General features: G+C 40.0%; 2 protein-coding genes and 1 long non-coding RNA gene across 3 annotated transcripts in view; 2 read left to right on the top strand and 1 right to left on the bottom strand.

The window, feature by feature from the left end:
* LOC106513651 (uncharacterized family 31 glucosidase KIAA1161) overlaps window positions 1–8549 on the bottom strand; it is an 11171-nt gene extending 2622 nt beyond the window's left edge. Inside the window, exons 1-5 of the mRNA XM_014002590.1 lie at window positions 8446–8549; window positions 5775–6193; window positions 3972–4503; window positions 902–1706; window positions 693–811 (exon numbers count right to left, since the gene is read on the bottom strand). Coding sequence (XP_013858044.1) covers window positions 693–811; window positions 902–1706; window positions 3972–4503; window positions 5775–6187 — 1869 coding nt within the window. The 5' untranslated portion in view covers window positions 6188–6193; window positions 8446–8549. The remainder of the gene's footprint in view (window positions 1–692; window positions 812–901; window positions 1707–3971; window positions 4504–5774; window positions 6194–8445) is intronic.
* On the top strand, window positions 6989–7888 carry LOC106513652 (uncharacterized). The gene is made up of 2 exons (XR_001309811.1): window positions 6989–7160; window positions 7230–7888. It is a non-coding gene; the product is annotated as an uncharacterized LOC106513652 (long non-coding RNA).
* Window positions 8550–9634: 1085 nt separating the features above from the next.
* izumo1 (izumo sperm-oocyte fusion 1) overlaps window positions 9635–11755 on the top strand; it is a 6697-nt gene continuing 4576 nt past the window's right edge. Inside the window, exons 1-7 of the mRNA XM_014002545.1 lie at window positions 9635–9762; window positions 10206–10280; window positions 10439–10522; window positions 10631–10651; window positions 10761–10850; window positions 11112–11236; window positions 11366–11516. Coding sequence (XP_013857999.1) covers window positions 9642–9762; window positions 10206–10280; window positions 10439–10522; window positions 10631–10651; window positions 10761–10850; window positions 11112–11236; window positions 11366–11516 — 667 coding nt within the window. The 5' untranslated portion in view covers window positions 9635–9641. The remainder of the gene's footprint in view (window positions 9763–10205; window positions 10281–10438; window positions 10523–10630; window positions 10652–10760; window positions 10851–11111; window positions 11237–11365; window positions 11517–11755) is intronic.

The following is an 11755-nucleotide window of genomic DNA, read 5'->3' as shown; positions in this document are numbered from 1 at the left end:
ACACACACACACACACACACACACACACACACACACACACACACACACACACACACACACACACACACACATCCTTGTATTTGCATCAAACTGAGGACATTGTATTGACTTCCATCCATTTTTGTAACTGTATTTACACCTAACCCAGACATTTTCACTAAAATTAACCATTACTGGTCTATAGTTAACCCTAACCTGAACCAAAACTTAATTCACACCATACCTCTAAACCTAACTAGTAAAGCACAGCAGAGCTGCAAAGTGAGGACACTGAAGAGGCCCTCACTTTGCATCAAAGACCTCACTTTGATAGTAACTATAGCGCAAATGGTCCTCACTCTGTAGTAGAAACAAGTACACACACAGACAGCTGTATAGTGAAACTTCAAAAGACTCAAAAAAAAGAAGCAGTCATAAAACTATATTGTAAATAAAACTTTAACTTTCGCATCCTCTCGTGGTACAACTGAAGGTGGTAAAAAAAATTCAAGAATTCCATTTATGATTCCTATTTTCAACGATTTTCCAAATAATGCATGTATGAAGATGTGCACCAGTGCCACATAAAAGTCTTTTTACAATTTAACTATTTAGTATGCATATCACTACACAAAAACATCCTCTATTTAAGGAATACTGAAAATGACATGCCAGTAAGATTGTGTAAATGTAACATATTTCACTTTGCTCACCTCATTGTCAAAAGCCCATGGAGGGATAGAAAACTGCATGGCAGGCATAAAAGCAGACAGCTCCAACCATCTGATGTACAACTCTCTGTCCGGCAAACTGTTTGTACCGTTTGTTCTACCTAAAACACATCACAGATTTCAGATTATACAGTGAAACTGAATTAAACTTCCTGTAGATATATCCAACTGTAAGTGATGAAGTTTCTTACCTGCAGTGTGGTTGGGGTAGGCGTTCCCTCCTATCATATCTGGCAGGACAAACTGGTAGCCCAGAACGCCAATAGTCAGAACAGTGGGGATGATGGACTTGAGGCCGAGCTCATAGCCCCACACCGAATCTCTGTCAATGATTCTGAAGAAACAAGAGATATTCTGACTCTGGTAACCCACTCGCAGCTCGGCGCGTGAATTAAATGGGATGGCCATCTCCGAGTAGCGCCGGGTGAAGGTGGACGGATCGGACAGTGGGACCAGGGTGCTAAACTGGCGAGGGAGGTAGCTCGTTTCTCCTGCATCGAACTTGAAGGACGTCACGTTATAACGAGCTTTGAGCGTGTGCAGGTTGGAGGAATACCACTTACGGGCTTCTGGGTTTGTAAAGTCCAAGATGCCTCCGATCCCGTTCCACCAGCGAACCAGAGCAGGCAGCTCCCCACTCGGCTCGCGAACCAACAGCCCTTTCTCCACAGCCACCCCAAAATTGATGGAGTCGTAGTTGATGAAAGGATGCGTCCACAGCGTGACTTGAAACCCGCTCTCTTTGAGTTTGGCAAACATACCGCTGGCGTTGGGGAACTTCTGCGGGTCAAAGTCAAACTCTCCGTAGTCAGTGGTGTAGCAGTCATCCAGCTCCAGGTGGGAGCACGTAAAGCCGTGTTTAGTGATGTCAGATGCGAATCGCAGCACCTTTTCCTGAGTTACAGATGTCTTATGGAGAGCCCACGTGGACCACACGGGTTTCTTGAACACATCAGGAGATGGGACTTTGATGGGCTTTGGAAAATACCGCCGCACCTGAGTGAAATACATAACATGACAATAACATGTAATTACAAACATAGTTTTGTTTGCTTTATTCAAACCTAACAAGAATGAATTTGTGCAGTTTAAACAAATAGTTTCACATTATAACAAAATTCATTGCTTTGATTGCAGAAGCAAGTCACTCTGATTTAAAAGGAAGGCTGAAATCAGTAAGCCTGGAGCTTCTTCTTGCTTGGATTTTTAGAGCCAAGTTATCTGGATTCTCCTGCTTTCGATCTTCACGCAGGACCATTTCAAGGACAGTATTGATCTCACTCACGAGAGGGTAATTACATTTACTTTCTGAGGAGCCAAGMTTTTTCCACACTGCAGAGGACGATAAGACTTCAGCCAGCGGTGGAAAAGCTGACTGCCCTTTTGGTTTCTGAATAAACAGTTGTTTCACAGTCCTTCATTTCTGCACAGTGAACTTAAAGGCCAAAAATCACGTCAAATGCACTTTTTTTGGCTGCAAGAGCAAACACAGGCAAAGAAATGTGCATGTCTAGAGGATTAACTCTGTATGTGTTTTGTTAGAGATAAGCTAAGATTATAAACAGTACATAACTGTGATGTCACCTTGTAAAGGTCAGATTAGGTTGAGGAAAACTGCACCGATTCTTTTAACATACGGTGGGGTGCGAAAGTTTGGGCAGCCTTGTTAATTTTCCTGATTTACCTTTATAAATCATTGATTGTTTGGATTTTTAAAAAAAATCAGTAAAATATATCATACATAGACAAACACACTAATATTTGAGAAGTGAAATGAAGTTTATACGATTTACAGAAAGTGTGCAATAATTGGTTAAACAAAATTAGGCAGGTGCATAAATTTGAGCACCAAAAAAACCCTTAACTCAATATTTAGTAGCTCCTCCTTTCACAGAAATAACAGCCTCTAAACGCTTCCTGTAGCTTCTAATGAGGGTCTGGATTGTGGCTGAAGGTATTTTAGACCATTCTTCCCCAGACGTGAATATTATTGAAAATCTGTGGCGTCACTTAAAAAGAGCTGTCCATGCTCGGAAACCATCAAGCCTGAATGAACTACAGATGTTTTGTAAAGAAGAATGGTTTATAAAAATAAATCAGGAAAATTAACAAGGCTGCCCAAACTTTTGCACCCCACTGTACCAGTGTTGTTTTCGTTAACGATGACGATGACAAAATATTTTCGCTGACACCCCCTTTTTTTCATGACGATAACAAGACGGTAACGAAATAAACTTAGCTCTTTGATGACTAAGACGTGACAAAACGTGTGTGAGTTTTCGTTGACGAGACGAGACTGGACGAAAATGTTACTCGGTGGTCTGTCAATCAAGAATGCAGAGTGGAGGGATGGACAGCAGCGCTGTTACACACACGTACACACACAGCAGCACAGAACATTTCCTCCTCTCATTCAGTAAAGAAGAAAGACAGTCTGTGCCACTTCGCAAAAATAAATAAATAATAAAAAGTCCATCCGTCACCTGTAGCTTAACCAGGAAGTAAAGTCTTCACCATTAAAGTCTGTCGCAGGTCCATGAGCGCTCAGAAGCTGTTTGTTTACATTCACGATGAAAGTAAAACGCAATTTGCACAAGTTTAATAGTCTACTAACTACGTTTAGGACTGCATGATGTCCGTTTTCATAAATAAGATGCATCTTCATCATCCTGGCTGACAAGTTTGAGTTGAACATGTGCGTTCCCCTTTATTGCTTGTAATATTGGGCATGTGTATTTTGTATGTTCATTGCACTTTAGCAAATTCTGAGAAATAAAGCCACAAAATGAGAATGTTTTTGTTTTGGGCAATTTTTTTAAGCTTTCGTTGATTAAAACTCGACTAAAACCATTAAATATAGAAATGACTAAAACTSACTAAAACTAAGAAGTATTTTTGTTCAAAAGACTAAGACTAAAATTAAAATGGCAGTCAAAAACAACACTGCACTATTCGTCATACCAATTTAATCATCTTAAACATCACTAACGTGATTTTTTATTACCTTCATATTAGTTACGTAGTGTAAGACACTGATATTCAGATAAGCTTCTAGCTAAATGGATTATTTAATAATTTATTAGTCAGTTTAACTTGCTTTATTGTATGTTTTTATGCTTGTATTATATGTTTGTATCTATTTTATATCTGCTCCTTGTGAAGCACTTTGGTATGTCCATCTGTGAAAGGTTCTATATAAATAAAAGGTACTTACTTACACTAAAGTAATAAAGTATGTCCTTCCTGTCTGGTATTACTCACCATGTATTTGTGAATGGAGGTAACATCTGACCCCACACAAACTCTGTAGCTGAGCTCAGGAAAGGCCTGCTGTCCTGCCGGTGGTCTAAAGGGAGAGTCCTGGTACCGGGCCTGAAACCTCAGAGTCCTGTCCCTCTCTGACCAACCCAAATGAAACGGTACCGAGTCGTTAATCTTTATCGCTGTTGCGTTGGACGACAGCCAGTAACGCTCGAGGATTCCCCCGAAAGCGTTTCGATTGGAGTAGACGTCGCTGGTGATGAAAGGCCGTGGCTCCTCTTCGCCTTGGAACCTGATGGGCCAGTACTGGGCTGCTGTCTCTGCTCCTCCGTACCAGTGGGAGCCGTTAAAGGTCATGGTGTGTTCGACTGAGCGCTTACTCTGCAGCTCCTCCCAGCGAACACGATAACAGGTAACAGTGCCTTTCTCTCGGACCGTCTGGATGAAAAAGTTCAGTTTGCCAGAATTTGACTGAGTACAGCTCAGATTATTTCCCTCTTTTGAGCAGGAGTCCAGATTCAGAGTGTCTGACCTAAAGCGATGCACGGACAGGGAGACACACATTGCAAAGGGGAAGGTTTAACACGGTGCAAAGCAAGGCATCATTAGCTTCAAGTCTCTTTTGGTATTACTGAAAACACAACTGCGTGCTAAATTAGGAATATAATGGAGTCTAAATGCAATCACACACAAAAATGATTCGCTCCACTTAATCTATTTGAGGGACCACACTTAAGCTATTACAGTTCAATGTGTCTTTGCTGATAATGAACATGACTAAATCAGGCCTCCCTCAGGGTGTCTGTCTCGTCTAGTTTTCCATCATCTATCTCCAAATTGCACACTGCTCACTGCTCAGCACAAAAAAGAACAATTATACTGAAGCCAAGTTTTATTTATTTTTTTCATAATACAAAGAATCCTGAAAGCCACAGTTAGTTTACCAACAGGAATATTTATTTCTGAGTCACATTTTTGTTTTTCTGTTTATAGTTTATTCTGAAACAGTGTGCTTTTTCTTTGTTCTAAACTTATTAAATTGTACACTGCTCAAAAAAATAAAGGGAACACTTAAACAACGCACGCTAAGTCCAAGTAAATCAAACTTTTGTGAAGCACATTCAACTCTGTACAGAACAAAGTACTCAATGCAAATATTTCATTGATTAAGATCGGGAGTTAGCGTGCGTTGTTTAAGTGTTCCCTTTATTTTTTTGAGCAGTGTATTATTTTACAGATAATTTTCTACTTTTAACCTTCGGTGACTATTTGCTTTCTGATACGGTTTCTTTTTTTTAATTTTAACTCAATGTTTTTGTAACTTTAGCTATTAAATCCCCAATTTCAGTTTTAGCCTGTTTTGCTTCTTACTGTTTTGCTAAAATTAGCAACACTTTTGCTAATTTTAGACAGTGTATTGCTAATGACATATGTTTTGATAATCTTTGCTTATTTTGCTCTTAGTTACCATTTTGCTGCTTTTAGATATTATTTTGTTACTTTAGTTTTTGCTCTGTTAATTTTAGCAATGTTGTGCTCATTATACCCTCTGTTATGCTCATTTTAGCTTCTGTTTACACTTTAGCAACTTTTAGCCTCTTCAGCAAATCTCATCAGTCTTTAAGCACTCCCTTTCATTTGTACTGCAGCTTATGGAAGTCCCTATATTTATTCTGCTCTTTGTTTATGCTGTCTATCAATTTTAATTCTAAGCTGTAGCACTTCATTTTGACTAAAAATACTAATCAAGGCAAAAATCAGCACATTCATCAACAATAAAGAGACTTTCTGCAGCAAACCTACTTGAAGGTCATGGTGAAGATGGCAGCTCCTTCATGGTTACGTATGATGAAGCCATCTTTATTCAGATCGAGTAACTCTGTCTTCAGCAGCTGGGCTTTACGAAGCGACATTGAATAGTAGCACCAGGCAATCACAGCAGCCAGGACCAACGCACAGCCCAGCAAACCTGCCAGCACCAGCGGCCGGCCTTCGTGAGCTAGTTTCTTCTTAAGTGGGGAGCCACGGGCATCTTTAGCCACCTGCTGCTCTACAGGAGCTCCTGGGACAATCTGATACATGCTGAAAACTTGCCGTTTTACAGGAGGAGTGACAGCTGTAGTTATGTGTGTTTTAAAATGAACGTATCCGTTTCCTGGCACTAGCCTGATGTCTGCCTCCAAATCTTCAGCAACATGAGATAGGAATGGATTCATTCAGACCTGTGGGAAAGGCAGATATCAACATTTTAGCAGGCTTTAACAACCAATTAAAACAGTGACAGTCTGTGTGTTAGACTGCCCATAACAGTTCCACCTACTGTACTGTGTTTAGTCATTTTAAAGTTGGAAAGTGCTTCTAAGCAGCATWATGAGCATAGGAGGTGTAATCAGGTAAATGGTAGGTAAAGTTCTGCAACACCACAGCCACTCAAGCACCAATCATAAAAGTGGGTTATGATCAGAGGAAGTGCAGACTCCAAGTCAGCATGATACAGTAACATTTATCACTCCAGCTGCATAAATAATATTTAGGAGATGCACCTTTCTAACAGTTGCTCAGAAACAAGCCAGTAAGCTAAATAACCATACCTAACAACTAAAAAGGCATAATTAACTGTAAAACCAATGATTTTATTTTTACTTTAAAGAAGCTCAGAGGCAACCTAACAAACACAAATTAGTTTTAATGACTTACATCAACTTCTCAAAAAGGTTTTCATTACTCCTACTGCACATGCATTTTTGTCCAAGGTTCAAAATAAAAAAATACTCAGTTACAACTAAAGGTATTTTATATAACCTAAACTCTGCATCATTTTACATTTCCACTTCCTAACCTGCTCGCATGACTCAGAACAAGGCCCTCATATTTTATCATTAGATGCTCCACCTAGCTACTAAGCATAAAACATATTATTTTGTTTCTTCCCGTTGGTGACTTAAAGCAAAATGTGTGCTGTGGTTACATACCACAAAAAACAGGTGACAATAGGACTTCTTTACCAAAGTAGTGTGGCAGGATGAATTGCACCTGCTGGCAGGGTAATTGTGGTGTTGTGGCAGCCAATGACACTAGAGGGTGCTCCCTATAAAAAGCACAGGTAAACTGCAGGTTTAGATTAGATTGGTTGGCTGAAGACACGTCACCGTGTGGTCCAGTGTTGTGCCTGCTGGGTGCCAAGTGCAGGTGAGGTTGGCTGTCATGCACACTTATAATTGTTTCAGCACAGTTACTTATAAACTTCTGCACCAGCAGATAACTGTCGGCATGTTTGCCCTCACCACTGATTGTGGGTGTAGTGGCTGCTGTGGCCAGAGTTTGTGCCCTTACGTGATCTCCCCACAAGTGAGAGAGGAGATTGGCATGATCGGAATTGTGGGTGGCAGCTTTTAACTTGACCCCATCAGCCCCGCTGCTGCTTTGCCTCATTTTGATTCTCCTGTGTTCCTACAAAATGTTTGACTGAGGCGTGGCGCTCGAAGACACGCCCACGCCATGGAGGAGGGGAAGCAGAGGTTTACTATCAACAGTCTGGTGGAATCAATTGTTTCTCTGCTGATATTTTTAAACCACAACTTTCCAATTTTATCTGTAAATTAATTGTCTTTTTGGTATTTGTTTATTTGTTGTTTCTAAATTTGTTTTTATTCTTTTAGCTCAGTGCTGAGGACCAGTGACGGTGGTGTGGTTGACCTGGATGGCGGTGTCCCTTTTGTGTGTGCATGCTTGCGGTGATCAACACAGGTGGAGGGAAACCCAAGGAGTGAGTGTGGTTTCACGTGTGTTTGTAGTAGTTTGTCTTTGGGAGCCGCTCGTCCAGAATAGGTCTGGCACCTACCGGTAAGCCTCAGTAGCTGAGCATTAGTAGTTTGTGTTCTTTTGTTTTCATTTTTTGAAGTTTGTTTTTTAATCATTCTTTCACATTTTGTGTTTTAATAAAACAACTTTCTGTACTTGAAAACTGTCTTTTGCTTTTTGCAAAACCGTACGTGTGTCTTGACTTTTGATTTTCTGGGTGAAAGTTATTGGTTGTTGGTGACAACCAAACTTTAATGTTATAGCCCCAGAAGATCACCACTTGCCACAGTAGCATACTTTCAACAAAAAAAAGTTTAATAACTTGCAGCAAATTTACCTTGTTTTAACATAAACATAAAAAGGGGAAGTGTGGACTCAAATCAGTGATTCTATCTGAGTGTTATTAAGTTTACGCAATACAGTCAAACTGACATGTAACGACACAAACATATCTATAAACTTTCGACTCGGGTGTATTTTAACAACAAGCATGACAAGCCATAAGCAGCAGCGTCCTGGGTTTGGTTTAAAACAGCTGAGCGGATAACCCTCTCTCGTACACAGTTTAACAACGTACTGAAGTTGTTGTTTACACAGAGAATAGGTACGAGTTACTAGTGAAAGATTCAAACTCTTCTTAACATCTTTACGAAAAGTACAGGGATTTATTTACCTTATTTTTGCGGTGGCCGAGGTCAAAACACCAGCGGTGGTGAGCGCGAGCCGAACACCCTACTGCGCAGCCGCAGAACGGTTCGGACGCCCACCGATTCGTCACTCTTCGCCACAAAATGGCCTTCTGGGAAATGTAGTGCGAGACAACTTCTTTAAAAAGTTTTATTTATTATTATTTTCTTCTTGTTAATTTTTTTAGGTTTTTATTTTATTAAACCTTCGATCCAGCAAATTATTATTGTGGGTAAACTAACTTCCATCCTAAACATTGCTAGCTTATTAGCACCGACTTCATTTTTCTGTTTCCACTAGCTACCGTTGATTAATTACAATCTTTAAAAAAAAATGGGGTTTTCGGCGCCAGAAACGCACTAAATGATTGGACTTTCAGCTTATTTCCACGAGAACTGCCTTGAAAATATAAAGGTAAAATCAAATACACCCAAAATACTGAAGTGATATTACATGTTCTGCCACTGGGTGGCAGCAACAAGCTATGTTGTACACACAGGAACTGAATGCCTCTATGATACAATTCGTTTGTGTTTTTGTTGTTGAGAGGACTTGTGTTAATTGAAAAATGTATTTTAGTTGCTTGCTTGTTTTTAATTCAACATTTGGGCACTCTGCACAGGCCTAAGTTACTTACCTGAGGGGCACAGGACTAACCATTTCAAAGAGTCCCTAGTTTTTAACCTGGGAAGGTAAATGAAACAACAGAACAAAAAATTAGAGATGATAAAAATATATATTTATGTAAATTAACAAATAACTTTAACAACATCATGCTAAATAATATAAAACAATAATCATAAGATGAAAGAAACTGACCATATGCCATGGATCTTTTCGGTTTACATGTGACCTGTCAGTTATTGTAATTGTGTTTTTATTAGATTTTCTTCTTTGTAAAACACATTATTTGTAGTAGTAGGCTAGTAGTAGCAGTAGTACTTGTTTTAGTGTCGGCATTAGTAATAGTAAGTCTGGTACCAAATAGAAAACTAAAAGTTGGATTGCAATCAGGGTTCTGTTTCACAAACATTATTTGTCATTTTGTTTGCAAAACCTCCCAGGATGCAACCTGACTCGAACAGAAGACACAGAGGAAAGATGCTGCTGATCCTTGTGTCTCTGTTCTGTGGTGCCCCTGTTGTTAAACCCTGCCTTCAGTGTGACACCACCATCTTGCGCATGCACGAGGACTTCATTCTGTCTGCTCCCAGTGTCAGTGACCAGATTGAATTGCAAAAGATTTGCGACTATGCCCATGTGACTTACAGAGAGACCAGCCAAGTGCGAGAGGGGGTCATTGGTGAGAGAGCACATAATGTGGTGTCAGGATCTGTGTTACGTTAGTGCTTTTAGGTTTTTCTTTTATCCACTTCTTTTTTTATAACTCTGCTGTTCAGTTTGAGTTTTTTGAGTTCCTCTTTGCTATTCACTGTTTTCATTCAGCTCAGCTCTATTTTTTATACTCTGGTCTTGCCCTCATCCAGCAGTCCCCCATTGCGCTTCATGCCCTGTTAGGTTCTTTAGCGTCTCCTCATTTATTGCTTTGCACTTCTGCTGCCACAACAGGTTTTTGTTTTTGTATTGTGTTCATTTACAATAAGCTTTTTCATTTTTGTTCAGGCTCCTTGAATTAGTCTGTATTTTTGTGTTTGACCTTTATAACCTGTAACATGCAGACAGCTTTGTTACCTTATTTTCCGTCACATTTTTCTAAAGTATTACTATATTTTTCTACCTTCTCAGATCCTACAACTCTTTACAGAGCCAAAACGGAGTACCAGAGTGAATTTGATCGTTTCTTGAAAACTGACCACACTGGTGAGGAGTAAAAAGCTACTTGTTTCCAAATGAATACCTTACAATTCAAAATATTAAGATTAGCACAAAGACCATTTTAATCTGTATCAAACTGATAGTGTAACCAGAACACGATCAGTTTCTAACAGATTTCATAACAAATCTTGTTTTTTTTTTAGGCTCGCTGATATTTGACACCATTCAGATCATGGAGAAAGGCAGGAAGATCTTAGAGAAACATTTGGACGTGTTCATCTCTTCTGGTAATCAGATTGTAAGACRGTGAGTGTTCTGCTCAGTGTGAGGCAGGGCACTTTGTGCATTTCAGTGCTCTGCATTAGCTTCAAATGATTTCTATGCTTCTCCCTCAGGACTGTGCCCCAACACGTGTGGTAAGTTTGTTATGTTTGATTCCTGGATTGATCAGTGTGTAAAACATATTGACTTTGAGCATGTTTACAGAACACATGTGCGTTCGTGTACGTGTGTGTGCCCTTTTAGGCCTTCTGCACAGAAGGGTAATGGACTGCTTCTCGTGTCAGTACGAGGTGTACATCTGTCCCTCTCCATCGGGCCAGCAGGACTGCGGTGGTATATTATCTGTTTGTTTGCGTAAGGTCCAGCTGAGTGGTTGGGTGAGTGGATGTGGGAGGGAGTCCCACCTACATGGTGGGAGTGCATCGCTCTTCAGAGCACATAAAAGCATGCTGTCACGAGTGTGGAAATGTGTTCTTAAGCAAGGCGCGGCTGTCTGTCCATGTGCGGGGTTAATGAAAAAAGATTACAGAAGTAATCCGGATGCAAACGAACAAATAATCTCTTGTTTTACCTCCTCTCACCCCTTTTGTCCAGCGTTTCCAGTGGAAGCAGAAGAGGGAGGCCAAGCAGTGCTGAACTGTTTTGTTTCGTGGCATCGACTTCTGTTAGGAAACCCGGAATATTATTATTCCTGGGCACCAGAGACAGGAAACAAAGAGGTTTAAAATGACTTTAGTAAAAAATAGACAGCACTACCTTTTGTGTGTCAAATTTTCTGCCATGTTTAGTGGCCTACTATCAAATCAAATGTTTATTTGTATTACCTGCCATCTAATTTGTGCACACAGCTGGATGAAAAGGACTTCACAGCCTTGGTGGTGACAGAAGACTCATTTGTGGTCTTGAATCAGCTGCATTTGGATGAGCAAGGAACATATCAGTGCTCTTTGCGGGACCAAAATGGAACCGTCTTCTATCGAGTCACTTTCCTGCTGTCAGGTGCACTCATGTGAAACACAAAAATAACAGTAAAAACAATTCAGATCACACACCTGAGATTAAAAAATATAGGAATGTTTATCAGCAACTAAAATCTGAAAACAAGCAAATTCCATTCTTTTGTATTTGGTAATAAAGGCTGCTAAATTGGAAAATTTGAAAGCACCAGATGTTTAAGGACAAAAAAGTGCAGCAGATGTCAATAAAATCACTTAACCCTCCTGTTATGTTGTGGGTCA

This window comes from Austrofundulus limnaeus, unplaced genomic scaffold, assembly GCF_001266775.1.
Source record: "Austrofundulus limnaeus strain Quisiro unplaced genomic scaffold, Austrofundulus_limnaeus-1.0 Scaffold14, whole genome shotgun sequence".
In the NCBI taxonomy this organism is placed as follows: Eukaryota; Metazoa; Chordata; class Actinopteri; order Cyprinodontiformes; family Rivulidae; genus Austrofundulus; species Austrofundulus limnaeus.
The sequence above is the reverse complement of the archived record's forward strand: the minus strand, read 5'-3'. Positions and strand labels throughout refer to the sequence as shown.